The following is an 18,449-nucleotide window of genomic DNA, read 5'->3' as shown; positions in this document are numbered from 1 at the left end:
AATGCTTCGCATCTAGTTCACTTTATTTATACCCTCTATAAATTAGTACAATATAAGACTTTGGTCTTATTTCTGATTGACAGGTTATAGTAATTATCTCGCGCACTTCAGGGCATAAGACACAGATAATATGGTCAGCCCTCAGGCAGTTTTAATGTATTTTTATGCAATTTCAGGCCTATTATCACCAATATATCACTATATATGGGTAATACTAGCCTATCCATGGTAATCTATATGTGATTGACTAATGTTATATGCTTATATAAAACATTGTATCTATTGTTAAAGTAATCATGTAACCATTATGTAAAACTAAGTATACCTACAGCCACAGCTACATTTACGTCACAAGTTTAACATACAAACACCTTATTGAACAGACAAGGACTAGATCCTGGTAATAAGTTGTCTTTATAACTTGCACCTCTTAAAATCAGTCAGTTATTCACTAACTCTTGAACTATTAAGTTCTTTCTTCTCTCCTGGCTTAAAGGTAATGATCTTAGTTAATTTAGCATGCATTGTAGTTTAAATTTAGGTTCCTTAGTACTTAGCATGAATTGTGCCTAGGTCTTATGTTAGAGGTCTAACACTATGCACAATTAGATGCTTTGGACTTAAGGCACTCTCCTGCCCTACACTACTTATGTTTATTATCTCCTATCCTGTATCTTTCATACTTAACTGATTCACTTGTAATATAAATACACTTTATAAAACCATCTTCCTTCTTATGTGCTTGATATACTTATATGATATAGATCGAACATCATAACCAGCCATTTATTCTTAATTTAAAGCAATATAATACCGTGCGTGGGTATTTGTTGAACAGCCACGGGTTCAACCATATTCGTATTATACTTGTGGGAATAAAAGGAAAAGCATTCTTCACTGACAAGCCGACTTTGAGAATGTCTATGTGTATTGCAGTAAAAGTAGGATTTAAGTAGTACTCATAGAAGAGCGATCTCCATATCACAGATTTTGGACAAGCGCCCCATTCGCACAATCATAATTTTTCATGTTAATATCCGCGGCGGAAAGCTGTCTATATTACGATGTGATAAAGCTATTCATTAGACACATCCAAGCCAGACCCGTCTACCTTCAGGTCCATTCTTTTTCCCTAATTTCTTATAAATGTTTTTTTTATAATTTATTTTTTTTATTTTAGAATATCCTGGAAAGAGTTGGGCGAAAGAGAAGACGAAAATAGCGTCACTATAAAGGTAAATTCATATTTTTTATTAGAATTTTAATCCTTACAGGATTAAATCTAACGGCAATTTATTTCATCTTTTTTATTTTCTCTTTTTATCGTGAACAATTGGCTATAATTTGATGCTTACTCGTTTTTATCCAGTATTATTCAGAACTGGTTTGGAGCCAAACTGGAAAGTTATAGTATTTATAAAAAAAATTAATATTCAACAATCAAATAACTTTCTTTAATACTTTGATTTTAAATCAGCTTAGAAATTTGTAGAATGTAAAGTGATTAATCTGTCATTAACCTATCCTTGGCAAGAATATTATAACAATATCGAATGATGTAATTTAAATCGGATGCAAATATTCTATTCAGTAGCGTGTACAGGGATGAAAGGGGAGATGTGAGCCTTGAAGGAATGAAAAAAAGGATCAGTCAACTATCTTCATTTTCTTATTAAAAGGGGATGTCAACTAATCCTAACACTCGCCAATATTTTTATTTTTTTTGCATAAATATCATTCCAACCCCCTCCCCCCGGCGCTATTTTGAAAAGAGGATATATTTATGTCCATTGTTTTATCCCCTTATTCCTGTAGATTATAGATTGAATAAGTTTACAATTTACAAAGCTATTTTTGCATAAGATGGTTTGATGCAAACCACTAAATATTTTGACACAAAAATGTAGCAACTCTAAAAACCATTTTGATATTACAATACTGAACTCATTGAAAACCCTTCTTTTGGTACTTGTATTAAACAATATTAAACAATATTTGTAGTAATAGCAAGATTTGTTTTACTGATTATATTTCTTCAGGCTTTCCTAATTTATCAATTATAAATTTTACCCAGGTCTTAACCTACAAAATCCAATATTACCAAATATTTTTTTTTAAGTTGATAAATACCTAAACTAAACCGTGAGGAATTTTTAAAAATTACATTGAAACCAACAAATTTATTTTCACGACCAATGCACATTTACTTCCTTGTTTTTACCTCTGCTGCCTGTAAAAAATAATGACAATTTGTTCGTGCTATATGCATTCTTTCTGATGTAGATAAAATAACAACGTTTTATGCACAGAGTAACATTTTTGATGAAAATCTGACGGCCCTGTGTCAAAATTTCAGGCTGTTATTTTTTTTCCAGTGCACCCTTTGCATTTAGACAATATCCTCTTAGGTCGTATTTATACATTAAAATCCCACCTGAGCTTTTAGGAAATGCGAATAGTTCGTTTCATCCAAGAATCTTAAGAGATAAGATATTGGATGATGAATGGATTTACATACGCAATATTGATAAACAAAATCATTCCTGGTTGAAAAGTTTGGACATGCAGTTTTTACCAGCACATACATTTTTATAAAAGTAGGTCAAAAAATGAAAGAACATCTTTATAAGACTTTGGGTTTGGGTACCAGTATACAGTTTGGATTTTTCTGATTTTTATCTATGTTTTGCTTAAATAAACCATTTTTAAAAATGAAGTAAAATTAAGTTAAGCTTAAGAAATACCTAAAATTCAAATTTAAAATTATGATATGAATGTTTTCTTTTTCTGGTCTATGAGATGCATATATGCAAAGTTAAATTACGCCAATAAAAACTAATAAAAACCTCCTATTTCATAGAAATTAAATAATAAACATTGTTAATTTTCTTTCCACAAGAATTTCACGGTTAGCTTGGCCTAGGCTGAGGGAATCATTTAATCTGCATTTCAATTTTTTACATCGCGGCTCCTCTTTAACTCTTTTTACCAAAGGCGTTGCGGTTTACAAAAGATGAGCTTAATATACATAATATAACTTAACTTAGTATTATGTAAAATGTTATTATTTACTTCTATGTGAAACATGAAAAAAAAATTTCTAAAGAAAACCCAAGGCTTTTGATTTTATGGAGTAAAAAGTAATTTTTTACGTCCCTTTCTCGTTTTTCTGACAAATTTCCAAACTGATACTCTTTGAACTGAGATTCGTTTGAATGTTGTTATCCTAGTGGCATAACTATATTACAAACTGTGAAATTGGAAATTTTGAAATGCCTTTATTTTGCATATAGATAAGATAATATCTGGGGAAGTGGGCTAGATTTACACGAAAACAATTTTAACTTGATCAAAATTCCAAGATTGATATAGGTGTGATACACAAACACTGAAAAAGAAATTTAATTTTTGTAACCATAGTATCTATGTCCGTAACTAAAAGATTGTTTAGCAGGTTCTATAGAAAATTTATTCACAATCACGAACATTAGATATTTCGCGTATGTACAAAACGAGTAATGTTTTTTCACACACACAGAAGTAATACAATGTGTTAGATGTGCGCATTTTTTTAAAGGAACTAACATTGAAAAATAAATAAATTAAGAATAAGGTAGAGGATGGGTAGTTTTTAGTTGGATTGTAACTTAAAGTCGGGTTAGGTTATGTTCCATTGAGTAGCCCCACAGGGTTAGGGCACCGCAGTTATAGGTCCCTTGAGGTTATGGCACCTGCATGGGTTAAGACTAGGTAAAATAAGGTGGGAGGGGGGAGGGGGGGGGGGTATTAGTGATCAACCAACTCTTTGTGTGAAAACACCATTTATTAAAATATTTTTGTAATTACTTCAATGCTTATTATAAGAGGTTTATTTTAGATATATAGGAAATTTCAAAAATATTTTACTTAAAGCCAAAAAAGTTTGCAACATTAATAATGATAATTAGAGAAATGCAATTCATTTAAGATTGCAGCCTAAAAACATTCATTGCGAGAGAATGAGAAAAAAACGCTTTCACAGTACAAAAAGCATTAAAAAGTTTTACTTTAAAATTGCCATAAAGTTTTTCTTTTCACCCATTGTTCTGTGTTATGTAATTTTCTATGACGTGCTTAATATTTTCTTCGTCTTAGGCGTGTAACTTAAATATATGGTGTGTTTTAGGTTTTTGAAAAAGCAGAATAAAACATTTTAAAATATCAAAAACCTTTTCTTTTTAAAACTATTAAAGCCACATTCATTTGATCTTTTACTTAATATCTTTCCCAGCAGCTACGCCCCTAGAGGCCTTTAGAGGTACTCGAGGAAAGGGGGGGGGGGGTGGAGGTGGTAAGTTGACTGTCCTCATACCATTTTAGTTTTAAAAAGAAAAGTTTCAAAAAAAATTGTCGGAAGTGGTACATTTTTCCATGGACGATTTTTCAAGGAGAGTGAAAACAGACAATTCAGCAGTAACACAACCATCCTCTTATTTTTTATTTAGGATGATGTGTTAAGAGTTTTTTTCAATAACACAATGATTGCAAGCAAAACAGAATAAGATACCTAATTTTTTGTTGTTTTCAGGAGCCAGAAACGAAAGAGTACAGACTTTCAAAATTAAATTCATTTACCCAGTATCTCATTTCTATTCAGGTAAGTTTTTTGTCATATTTTTTTGAAGAGAGGGTTTTCTATACCCGTGGCTTCAGTTTCCCATTGTTTAATGTGAAGGTTTTGGATACTATAAACGTCTTTAGTATTTTCATCTGAATTATTGATTTAAACATATAAAATTATTTCCAGTATGACTTTGAAACCGATAAGTATTGGCTGGATTAGAACCGGTTTTAAGCCATACTGATAAATCATGCATCGTATTGAGTTATAGACAATTTTCTACGAATAATGAAATGTAAACGATAATATAAGACAAGTTTTAATACTGGTTGAAATTTTAAAAATTTTCATTTTAATATCCAAGCTGTCTATAATACGATGCGATAATTAACTATTATTAACTCAATAAACAAATATTATTTGGTAATTTCTAGTTTTGTATACAAGTTTTTATGACTAAATTGACCAAATTACAGTCAGGCCAAAGTTTTAATTTGTTAATTACTGGGGGAACCTGAATATTTGAAGGTTTGAGGTCAAATCAATCAAATAAAGGAAGGAATAAGTGATTTGTGAATGCTAGTGCGGTTTATTGTAGGACAGAGATAAATATTCAATAATTTTTATTGATTTTTTAAAATTATTTGTAAAATATTTTTTTCATTTTGATGTCTGCGGAAAGCTGTCTTTAATTCGACGTGATAAATAACTGTTTTCCTAATGGTTACATGAGTCTAGATGTGTTATCTAAGGACCTTCGAAAATTTAAATTAAACAAGGATGACAACATCCATAAAGCGAAGCACTGAAACGGTAGGACAAACGGACACTAACACGTGTATAGTGTCAGAACTGAATAATCAGAATATAAATGTATAAAGGTCGAAGCAAAATTGTAAGTAAAATTGTTGAAAAACTGCTTGATACAGAATTATGTTTATAGACATACTTACATTTTTAGGACTTGATTATAGAGTTGCTTCGCTTATAATATTGTACTTTGTTGTCCCAGGAATCAGTATACCAAAAATCAGATCAATCGGATTATTAGATCACATAAAAATTTGTTGTTGAAAAAGTAAAAAAAATCAATATGTTTAAAATGGACGTACGGACATTCTGGTAATGATTATAGAGTTGCTAAGCTTTCTAAATCGTACCTAACTATTACAGGAATCACCATGCAAAGTTTTAAATCAATAGGACAATTCTAACATGCCTAAATTAGCGAAAAAAGCTATCCGTTACGGACGGACAAACGTACGGACGTACGGACGGACAGGCGTACGGACGGACCGACCCTAATTATAGAAAAGCTTAGCTTTAAAAAAAAAAGTTTTTGTGTAAGTAGGGAAAATAAAATGAAATAAGAAAAATCATAGGAGTGATACGAATTAAAATACTTTAATGTTTGTCACTGTTTTGAGCTTACAGTGTATTCATATTTAATTTTATATAAACTTAAACGCATTAGGTAGTACTTTCTATTTTTAAGGTATCTCTTAAGAACAATTTAATAAGGATAATAAACAGAAAAGGCTAATAATTATCTTTCTTGAAAAAGTTTTGATCTAGACAAGCCACTGCCATAATATTATAAACACTTTAACTTAATGTAATAAAAATGATTTATGCTAAAAGTATTTAATGTACATTTTTCCTTATCTTCCCCCCACCTGTTTGTAAATCATAACTTTTAATATGAAAACTTTTTACATTGTCCAATATTACCCCCTTTAAACCTTATATTTTGAGCAGTAAGGTACACGAAGGCATTTCTTTTAACAGTAAGGTACACGAAGGCATTTATTTTAACAGTAAGGTACACGAAGGCATATCTTTTAACAGTAAGGTGCACGAAGGCATTTCTTTTCACCAAAAAATAATTTTAAAAACAAGAATGACAACATCCACAAAAGCGAAGCTCTGAAACGATATGGCAGACGAACATTAACTTTTGTTGAGTGTCAGAACTGAATATACAAAATATGAAAATATAAGGTTTGACAAAATTATACGAAATTTTGTTGCAAAAATTATGTACTTCATTATCCTAAAAAAATGAAAAATGATTTAAAATTACTTTAGGGAAATTATGTACATTATAAAGTTTTCAATCAGGATAATTTAATCAATTTTATAAAAAAAATAAACTTCCAGAAATTATAAAAAGTTTTAGAATGTTAGTTTTCTAAAGTTTAATCTTTTAATATTAAAAATTTAATGATCTGTAATGATGGTATTAAGGGGAAAATTGCAAGGCTCGCCAGACGCTTCTATAGAACCGGTGGTGGCTGTTTATTGCTGGTGAAAGATTTTTTGGTTGGTATTGGAGATTACTTTTCTAGTAGCCGTTTACACATCAGCCATCAGGACTTAAGATATTAAGATTGTACAGAATAGATGTATAACCTATACAACTACCTGGCCCAAGTATTGGGGACTTTTTTCGTCTGCTAGCAAATTTCTTTCTGCTCTTTTGTAACAACTTGGCTGTGTTTATATTTCCAACGCTATTGGCTAGTATTTAAAGACTACATTGAGAGTCGGCACAGGGTCTCAACCCCGTGGGTAGAGTAACATATCGTTGGTTCCCCCTCTATTCTTTTACTTTAATATTTATAAAAACTATAGCATCCAGCCATCATATCGGCGGCTGATTAATGCCCAAATAAGATTTCCAGATGGTTGTTTAAAAAATGAGGTGTCAGCCTAAAACAGCTGCCCGGCTATATGTGCTACTGCAGCGCCCTTACTCGAGTAATGGTTATGTAAATCTGTATTAGGAAATTGGTAAAGTTTGGAAGAAGATAATCTAAAGTTGTGTCTAATATTTAAACAAAATCTCTTGGCTATATAACTATTTTGCAAGTTTATTGAATTCATTCAACGTTATTGAGAAACATTAATCACCTTTCAAAATAATTATAGTACAATTTTGAAAAGAATTCAAATTTAATAAAATATAGAAAGAAAAAAATAATCCACTAGAAAAATCAAAAAAGCATTGAAATATTGCGTTCTAATTTTCAATTTCTGTAATCCTTACATTCAATGAAGTACCGAATAAAAAACGGATTTAAATAAAAAAAATGGTAAAAGTATATATTAGGAAAAAGTTTCTTAATGTTCGTCATGTCAAAGATTTTCTTTTATGGATATTTTCATCCTTGTTTAATTGTTATTAAATTAAATTGATGATAACTTTTTATTTTAAGGTGATGAATCCCAAAGGAGCAGGGCCACCCGCCACAGTTACCGTTCAAACAGATGAAGGAGGTAATAATTATTTATTTAGAGGAGGGAAACAAAGTGAGTTAGAAACACGCTGTAGATTTGCAAAATTTGTTTTTTTTAACAAAATAAAATAAATAACAATATTTGCTTTGTTATAAAATATTTTTTTTGTAGATTTTTATTCACGTGTTCATATTTTTATTTTCAGTTCCCTCACAGCCGCTAAACTTGAGCGTGGTAGCAGTTACCAACAACGGCTTTGTGCTACAATGGGTGCGGCCTGAGCGGCCAAACGGCCGCATAAGCGGCTACCGCGTCTACTATTCGTCGGATAACTTTACAAATGTGCGGACAATCAACTCTAGCGAGCCAGTGGTCAGTGGGGAAGTTGATGGGTTAGGTAAGTTTTATTCTCGTATTCATTCGAATCCGGTGGATAGGAACCGGTTCTCATAAATACGAAAAAAACTATGTCTAGCATCGTATTATATCCAGTTTTCTACGAATATAGAAATGTACAATCATAATTGTACTTTCTATATCCGCGGAAAGTCGTTTATAATACGATACGAGAAATAACTATGTCAGGCGTTTTATTCAGGCGGCTATTTGGTGAAATAAGTTGTTTATGTACGGTTGCAGTTATAGAATGTTTGATTATCTTTAAACTGTACATAGTTTCAATTTGAAAAACTGTGATTTAAATGAATTGATACAAACCATAAATTGCATCCTACTGAAAACCAAAAAGAGTAAATAGAACATTACCACAATTTTTGTTTCATTTTCCTTAGAAAAAGTGTTGAAAAATAATTGATTTCTAGTTAAATTGAAACCCTTTTCAAGTTTTTACTTGTGGCTTTCAAAACTTCGTTAAATGTATACGATTAGAGTAAGCTTACTTAAGAATTTTGAACTTATATGTTTCGCCTTATACGAACGATTATCAAACAATTTTGTTTAATATGTTAACATTTTTAAACAATAACTGAATTTGTTTAATTTTAATAAATGTTATCAATGGTTGCAAAGTCTATTTTCTTCTACAAACCAATGTTATCAAAGATCAAAGCTCATTCCTCTAAGATTTTGCAAGATTTCAAAGTGTTCATACAAAATAAAATAACAGAAATGAGTCAAATTAAATTTTAAAGACTTACATTTTAATATGAGTATATAAAACAACAATTAAGAAAATGTAAAAAAAAACTTTCGTAAACTTAAATCAATAATTTAAAAAAAAAAAAGATTTTAAGATTTAATTGCCCCCTAGTGGCCTCTAGGGGCAATTGAGCGAAAGGGGAGTGGAGTTAACTTATCATTTTAGATCATCAAAGAAAAAGTAAAAAAAAACATTTTTTGAAAAGAGTAAAAGTGTCGAAGTATGACGTCAGAAAAAATTAACAATTAACCAATGAGAGGCCGCTATATATTTTACCACATTAAATACTGGCTTCTTTTTGGATAATTGTTAATTTTTTCTGACGTCATAGTTAGATACTTTTACTGTTTTGCATATTTTCCGGGGGGCGTGGGGTTGATTTTTTTTCTAGATCCTAATTCTCTTTAGAGAATGGTGTTAACCTCCCACAAAATAGTTATAACCCTAACTCTGGACCTACGAGAAGCTTCACTGTAAAGGAGAACCATATAGGTTCAGCAATTAGTAAAATCTTTCGGACACACACAGACAGACAAACAAACATCCTGTTTCTTTTATATTATGATAGTATGTCAATTTTACAATGAACATTGGTTTCTTGACATAAATGTGAGTGCACTAATATAATGAAATTCAACCTGTGCAGTGCTTTTACTTGCAGACTTTGATATTCAAATTTCAGGGAGCCTTGAAAATACTAAATTTACATTTGCTGGAATTCATTACTTTTGGTTTATTTCCAACATATTCAAGGTTGTGTACGGTTACATTACTGTTACTTTCGGTGACGTATTAACATGTTCTAGTTTTAGGGTAGCTGCGATACATTAATAGTTATTTATGAAATTGTTTTATAGACAACTTTCAGCGGATATTAAAAGCAGTTTTGTTAGCCACGAGGGGGCGAAGGCCCGGGCTAACGAAATTTTATGTTTGTTTTTAATATTTTTGGAAAATTGTCTGTGATACGATGCTGTACATGATCTTTCAGTATGGCTGAGAACCGGTTTTAATCCAGCAGATATTTATCGGTTTCGAAGCCATACTGGTTTTGAGAAAAGTGTTCTTACCCCAAATAAATTCTATTGTATTATTTTCAGATCCTTACAGAAAGTTCAACATATTTGTGAAAGCCTTTAACGCCAAGAATGAGGGAAATGCTTCTGAAGATATTCAGGTATACACATTTCTTAGCTGTGTTACCTATGATTACATACATTCTGTTCAAAGCAGGGATAGTTTAAAGCGTCTTCTTTAAATATTCTCACTCTCTATAATTATATATATTTATGAAGATTTTTAACTTTCTTTTTTAGAAAAAGGAGCTCCAATTAAATTGATATGTTGGCAAAATTCCTGATGTTAATTTTTTTAATAAAACTTTAAATTATGATTAAATAAGTGTTTAAGGATAGGGCAATACAAAATAAAAAATTAGCTCATTTACTATAGTTTTGCAGCTGCTTTCTGTAACTAAAAAAGTTTAATTTTGTAGGTTCTCCCATTTCTTCAAATCAGACTGTCATTTCTTTTAATAAGTACACCATTTACTATTTTCATAAAAGAACGTGTGCCAACTATCCCTTTTCTCAAAAATTAAAAACATGCCATAAACATATTTCATCAGGGTACTGTTAGTTATGTACATTCTTTAACAAACAATTATTGTGTCTTCATGCATTGTAAAACACGGGTTAAAAAGTTCCATCCACTTATTGTGAGATATTTTTAGGTAATGACTGATGTAAGTGGTCCTGCAGCTCCTGTGTTGACCAACCTTACCTGTCCTGGACAGGATTCTGTTTACCTGGAGTGGGCCAGGCCTCCTATCCACTATCATTCTATTGACAGGTGCGTTGACAATGGAAGAAAAAAAATACCCAAAAAGTTTTAAAATTTTGGTTGCTAATACCCAGCTTATACCTATAAAGGAATTAATTCGGAAAAAATCACGAAACTTATACGTGGTTTTCCGCTAACGTTGGGAGGCAACATATATGTAGTAAAATTGACGACCTATCCAATTGCCCCAAAAATATAATTTAAGTTTGTTTCATCTGTTGGTTATACCTTATACCTGACTAATACCCCCTACCCCTTAAATCAAAAGGGTTTATTTATTTCTGCTTTAAACATTTTTTTATCACAACTATTTTCGATATTTCTAATGTTCAGGATTGATTGTAAAAATGCCAAACCTTTAAAGTTGTATATTTTTAGTTACAAAGTGTACTATAAGAAGAAGTATGCAGCTATTTGGTTGGAGAAGCATATCCAAGTGCCACCAGTAGACTCCACAACCAGTAAACCTGCTGAGAGAATTCTTATCAATAATCTTACAGGTATAAATTTATTGTTTATGTTTCATTTTCTAGAAAAAAAATCATATTACTAAAGGTTTGTATCGTTATATTTATTAGTATGCAATTAAACAAGATTAATTATAAGTTAAATTCTGAATTATTTGATTTATAAACATAGATAAAATATATTACTCTATAAAATACTAGCGGCTTCGCCCCTAGCCTCTAGGGGCTTTGCCCCAAGAGGTGATAAAAAAATTAAGGCGAAATTCGTTAAAGGACCAAGGAAATCTTCAGCAAAAAAAAAAAAAAAAAATGGGGGGGGATTTTTTTTGTTTTTGGGAGGTTGGGGGTGTCCCACCCCCCAAGAAAATAGCTTAAAACCACCACAGGACCAATAGGTATATACCCTGAAGAGTAGAATCCAATCGGTTCAGTGGTTACCGATATCTTAAGGGACAGACAGACGGACAGACAGACAGACATCAAGCTACTTTGTATTATAGATAGTACACATAAGAAGTGGCGTGCACAGGGTTTTGCCAGGGTATCCACACCCATTAAGTTTGCCAGGGTATCCACACCCATTTCTACACGCTTCTTTACATAAGTTTGAATCAATTTGATAAAACTTATTTAGTTCATATATCTATATTATTAGCTTTTCAAATTGTTTGTCCAACATATTCACATTGAAAAAATCAAGTACCTAGTTGAAAAGTAAAGAAAGTTTAAAGTACAATAAAAGTAAAATTTATGCCTTTCTTGCAAGATGCGTAGAAAATTGTGTTTACATAATATATGATGCATACTTTTTAAGAGTAGCCAGCTGCCTATGTTAACAGAGGCTAGTAAAAGCTGCTGATTGTTTGGTCGATAAAAACCGGCGGTTTCAGTTAGATTTTTATTTATAGCCGCCAAAATTTCAGCAGTTGCAACCTTTTTACTCGGGAACTGACAAGGATGATGTGGCTGACGGTTGCAGATTAAAATATAGCCACTAAAATTAGCTGCGGCTGCCCATCCCTAATGTTTTCATTCTTTCTTTTCAAATATAATTAGATCTATGCTCTTACATAAAACTCACTTTTTACCTTTATCTATATTTTTACAATTACACTTTTGCAGCATAGAAAATAACTTCCCCTTTTCATATATCAATCTTTTTTTCATATTTTTTTTGTAAGTAAAGAAATATCAGATAAATACATACAAACAATTTTTTAGCTTCTAGATGCTACTCCCCTACTATCTACTATGTTGATAAACCACTTCAATTTTCATTTTTTTGGAAATGTACTTTTTTGAAACATTTTTTTTGTCTGCTAATGAACATCACATACATGGATAGATGATATAAATGGTACATAGATAGATAGATGATAAAAAAATTGATAGATAGATGATAAAAATGATGCATTTTTGCAATGCAATTTGATTAAGGGTTGGAGGGAAAAAAAGTGTGTAAGCTGAGAAGTCAAAGAGGGGTGGGGGGGGGGGGGGGAAACATAAGTGGATTAATGAAAAGGGTAATTTCAATAAAGGTATCAGATTTATAACAAGATATAATTAAAACTGTATCTAGTTTTTATGTATGTAAGATGATTATGTCCATAAAAATATAATTGTTCTTTAATCTTAAATTTTTGCAACTACTTTTTGTAGCATTTTTAGTACTTGTATCTGTATAAGGCATTCAATAAGTTCACTAATATTCGACTTCGTGGTCTTTGCTGGCAGTATAATAATTAATTGATCTTTACTTTATTAGTTTTTCATAAACCAAAAAGGAAGAGTACATTGGCTGGTACCCAAAGTTATATAATCACGTTTTCTTATTTGTTGGCTTAATCTCTTCTGGTACTTTTATAAAATCTAGTTTAAACTAGCAGTGACTTAACATTACAACAAATAGTTTGAATATAGAGAAGGGGTAATTTTGTTTCTCATTATTGGGGATGTACATAAATTTATCGTGAATTGTCTTTTTCCAGATCAGGGCTTTGGTTTCTGAGAAATTTCATTGAGATGTGTTTTACAATATATTCCTCTATATTTGAATAGCTCTAAAATGTGCACAATCACATGTCATGCACACTTTTTGTCACACACAAAAACACACACACACACACGCACACACAAACTAACACACACACACATCCACACGCAAAAAAAACTCAAGCATGATAGGTTACACATTCAAAAAATTATTTATTGCAGTTCATGGAATTCATTACTCGTTTATTCAAAGTAGTTGGTTGTGTTTATACCGCTGCACTGGGGAGATATGATTGGTAAAACAAATGTAGGTCTCAGGCCACTAGCAACCCACTTATTGTAGACAACTAACCCTTTGATTTCATATCCTTTGTTTGGAAGTATTAATTGTGCTTGATATCATGTTCGCGTGTTACACTTATAATAAAGAAAGTTCATGGAAGCTTTGTATAGCTCATTGGCATGTTTTATACTATTAACTATAATGTTTTAATTTCTCTTAGAATTAAGAAAAAACTTGTTTAGTTGGATCCGAGTACAGTATCTACATGCGAGCCTACACGCAGTCCCTCTACATTGAGAGCCTGCAGTACCCGGGCAACAAGAGCGAGATCATACACATCCTGGCGGGCAAGGACTGCGACAGGGTTCAGGTACAGTTATAGTAATGGATATAGAATACGCGGATATATTAACAAGGGAAATTTTTAAGTTAGTTTATATAGACCTCATGTATTGGTCAATTGGTAACGTTATTTTAGCAAGTTAAGAGTATCGCTTTATAAGAGTACATGAAAATCTTAATCTAGTGCAACATCCAAGTAATTATACATCAAATGTTATAATTTGAATGTTAACTAGCCAAGAAAACTGTTTTGACTTCGACAATTTAATTTGAGACAAGAGATTTTTTTATCAGATGATATATCCTTTCCATGTTGGAGTTGTTTTTCAATATATTTACAAATATGTTTTAGAAATATTATATTTTTCACAAACTGCATTTTTATATTATTCCATATAATTGTTTTTCGATGTAAAAACCAGTAAGAAAATTTTGGTCACTCATTTTGGTAATTCTTAATTTTGTTGAAATCTTCCCTTGAAAATAAAAGATGATATTTTATTAATGGATAAAACATTTTTGCCTAAAACTTTCTAAAAACTAAAATAAATATCCTTTAGAAAAAATTATTGTTTCTGCTTGGTTAGTTTACAATATTATGAAATAATTTGACTCTTTAAAAACCAAGCAAAATAGATTTTCTCTAGGTGGCTTATTTTACTTACCCTAGATATAAAAAGCAGAATAATTCTTGTATTTTGCAAGGTATCCCCAATGAGAGAAGGTGTTGTGTCAGAATCCAGCGGTCACTACGTAGCGGTCATCCTGGGTGGCATCCTGGTATTTGTGGTTCTCCTTGTGGCCGTTTTAGGCCTAGCCTTCTGGAGGTAGGTTAATTCAGTTCTGCCAAGATCGTTCGCCTCATCGGTGTTAAGATATATAGTTAAGGCAGCACTTTTTAAAGAAACTAATAACAACAATCAAAATTTAGTTTCCGATGAATATATGCATGCTGGATTAGAACCGGTATTGACCCATACTGAAAAATCATGTATAGCATCGTATTACTGACAACTATTTACGAATATTCTAATGGAAGTAATAAAATTAATACCAGTTTTATTAGCCCGGGCCTTCAACCCCTTAGGGCTAACAAAACTGGTTTTAATCTTATTTTTTTCATTTCAATATCCGCGGAAAGATGTCTATAATATGATACTTTTTTATAATAATTTTGATACGACTTTATCTAATATAGTAACTAATGGAAACCTGATGAATATTGAAGATTGTTTGCTGTTAGTAAATTTGAACAACAGTTCAATGGTACTAAATGAATCAAAGTTACTTTGCATAGTGTTCATTTTTCACAACAAATATTATAAATGAGCCTAAAATATAAATTCTGTCTTTTTTTGTTTGAATAATTCTATTGAGCCCCTTTAAAAAGAGAATTTATATTGTCTTTTACTTTATTTTGCTACTATGGATAAAAAATAGAAGAAAAAAAAACAATTAAAAATCTATTACTATTATTGTTTAAATATTTTTTATGTGCTGTTATGTAGAAACAACTTTACATAATTGTTGAAGATGAAGTGTACTATCATTTCCACAATAGAACCAGCGTTCATAATTTCAAAAATTAGTCAATAAATCAATTTCAAGCATGTCTTCGAAACCGATTGATATCCACTGGATTAGAATCGGTTCTCAGCCATGCTGAAAAATACCATATAGCCTCGTATTATAGATAATTTCCACGAATATTAAAATAAAAATACAACTTTTGTTATCTAAGGACTTCGGGGCCAACTAAACTGGATATAATCTAATAATTTTGATATCCGCTGAAATAAAATGATGATAACCCTTCACCAACGCTTATTGGCTATTAGGTTTTTTTAATATTGAAAACTTATTTAAATTTTGTGGAACAGATAGGACACCTGAAGTAGAACCCTGAAGCAATTAAGCCTTTGTTATGTAAAGAGAACAATTAGCAATTATTATCAACATATAACTTTATCAATGGATAGATAGATTCTAAGTACATAACTTTATTAATAGATAGATAGATTCATATAATATGAATATTGACTTTAGGTAGAAAGAACACAATTAAAAAAATATGTCAAGGATTTGAACGGACTCTAAATTTTTCATTTACCTATGCATGTTGGTGCCTAAATGAGTGTAGAGTGAATGTGCTGATTTTAAATTACTTTCTATTATTGTCTTTCTAAAGCCAAATGAATATAAAAATCATTTGATTTTAGAAGAACTAAAAGGCTAAAATAGTATTTTTTCTTTTTTAAAATCAGTTGCATTTATTGATTTCTAAGGTGTACTAAGCTATTAGTGTTTTTAAAGTGCACAGATAATCAATTAATAACATACACTTCCATGTTCCTGCTACCAGGGATAAAAGGATTGGCCAATGAAAAGAAATTCAGCTTCCCCTCATCTTAATTTTAATCCTTATTTAAAGTAGGGTTGGGCCGGATATCCGGTCTGGCCGGTTATCCGGTCATTTTTAATATCCGGCAAGATACCGGATATTAAAACTATCCGGTTATATGATATCCGGCTGATTTTTGACGCCGGATATCCGATAATCCGGCCGAATATCCGGTAAATTGCCGGATATCGAACGTTGGCCAGATATCCGGCCGGAACCGGATATCCGGCATTATAAATCAGCCGTATATCCGGTATCCGGCCAAAAAAGTATCCGACCCAACCCTAATTTAAAGAGGTATGATGTTTATCTGCATCGAAAGATCTCTCTAACCCGTCGTGCCAAATTGGTTCTCCTTTAAATTGGTTTTACCAATTTCTTTTATGGAAATGATTATAGAATTATAATTAATCTAACATTTGCCTATTCCTGTATTCCTAGTTTCTCTCACTGCACATTATGCAAATTCCTTACTTTGAAGTGCAAACTATTAGTGCCAACTACGAGGGATACACACACAACTATCCATCTATCTATCTATCTATCTATCTAACTATCTATCTATCTATCTATCTAACTATCTATCTATCTATCTATCTATCTATCTATCTATCTATCTATCTATCTATCTATCTATCTATCTATCTATCTATCTATCTATCTATCTATCTATCTATCTATCTATCTATCTATCTATCTATCTAACTATTTATATATCTATCTATCTAGCTATCAAGCTATCTATCTATCTATCTATATATCTATCTATCTATCTATCTATCTATCTATCTATCAATCTATCTATCTATCTATCTATCTATCTATCTATCTATCTATCTATCTATCTATCTATCTATCTATCTATCTATCTATTTATCTATCTATCTATCTATCTATCTCTCTATCTATCCATCTATCTATCAATCTATCCATCTAGCTATCTAGATATCTAGTTAGCTATCTAGATATCTATTCATCTACCTTTTTTGCTTTTTTTAACAACTTAACTTATTTCTTAAACTTGTTTTTGTAAAAATGCATTGTTAGGTGATTTATATCAATTATACATTAATTAGTTATAGAAAAAAAACAAGATTAATTGTGTCCATAGGAAGTTTGTAGTATATTTTTTTTATTATGGTACAATATAAGTTAATTAAGAAAAGTTCTTTCAAAATGAAGACAAATTTTCATTTCATTTGAAAGATACAGTTAATTTTCTATAATATTATTCCATTACCGTTAAACAGGCGGTCGAACAGCTTAATGGCCCTTATTTATAGCGTTGCTACGCTTATTGAATTTTATATTTTAAAGAACTGATTGATATTTAATTTTAGGAGAAACTTGATGAGTAAAAGATTTTATATTCCTGCCGGGATGAGGAAAGAGGAGGATTTTCTTATGTGGGATATTCAGGTTGGTACATTAGTCAGGGACCTCAGGGGAAAAGACAATAGAAGATAAATTGATGTTATCCCCTTATAAATTAAAACTATTGGTTGGGAAGTTAGTGCACTGGTGGTTTGAAAGAACCAATCAAAATTTATTAAAAGTTTACCTAATTTTTAAGCCGAATTAGCGGAGTATTTATTTAACTTTGGGTACCAGTATAATTTACGCTCGAATGCACATTCCCCTCTGTAAATTAGTTGACTTATTAACAAAGCTACTTTATAAATTTCTTAAGAAAACTTTAATTTAGGTAATCTTAGAAAATTCAAATCAAGTCCTTTCAATACAAATTTTCTCTATTGTGTTAAAAAAGAAAAACCCTTTAAATGTTTTACGTTTTAGTTTAAAAATGATTAATGGTAATTTGAATATTTTTGGATTAAAATGAATTATAAGAAAGCAGTCTTGAACAAATTCCTTTAAATATAAAGCTGTAATTTCTTATCATTAAGTAAAATGTTAATGAAAGTATTTTGTAGTTTATACACATATCCACTCTTAAACTTTATCTATATAGTAGCAAGGAATAGGTGGATAGGACAATGGGAGTTACGTTTTTCTTAAGAAAAATAGGAATTTTGAATAACTAGCACAGTCTAAAAATCTTATATTGGTTTAATAAACACTAGCGGCTACGCCCCCTAGAAGCCTCTAGGGGCACTTAAGGT

At 31.0% G+C, this 18,449-nt stretch overlaps 1 protein-coding gene across 1 annotated transcript in view; it reads left to right on the top strand.

Annotated features, from left to right (window-relative positions):
• The window catches only part of LOC145313440 (putative receptor-type tyrosine-protein phosphatase mosPTP-1), a 141,533-nt gene that overhangs the window by 112,440 nt on the left and 10,644 nt on the right, over window positions 1-18,449 (top strand). The window contains exons 12-21 of the mRNA XM_080152859.1: window positions 1,181-1,235; window positions 4,568-4,636; window positions 7,819-7,879; window positions 8,046-8,237; window positions 10,100-10,176; window positions 10,732-10,850; window positions 11,220-11,341; window positions 13,826-13,953; window positions 14,631-14,752; window positions 17,667-17,745. Of these exons, the coding sequence (XP_080008985.1) occupies window positions 1,181-1,235; window positions 4,568-4,636; window positions 7,819-7,879; window positions 8,046-8,237; window positions 10,100-10,176; window positions 10,732-10,850; window positions 11,220-11,341; window positions 13,826-13,953; window positions 14,631-14,752; window positions 17,667-17,745 (1,024 nt within the window). The remainder of the gene's footprint in view (window positions 1-1,180; window positions 1,236-4,567; window positions 4,637-7,818; window positions 7,880-8,045; window positions 8,238-10,099; window positions 10,177-10,731; window positions 10,851-11,219; window positions 11,342-13,825; window positions 13,954-14,630; window positions 14,753-17,666; window positions 17,746-18,449) is intronic.

This window comes from Acartia tonsa, chromosome 3, assembly GCF_053477335.1.
Source record: "Acartia tonsa isolate MP-2025a chromosome 3, ASM5347733v1, whole genome shotgun sequence".
Lineage (NCBI taxonomy): Eukaryota > Metazoa > Arthropoda > Copepoda > Calanoida > Acartiidae > Acartia > Acartia tonsa.
Note: the sequence above shows the minus strand (reverse complement) of the source record. Positions and strands in the feature narration are given on the sequence as shown.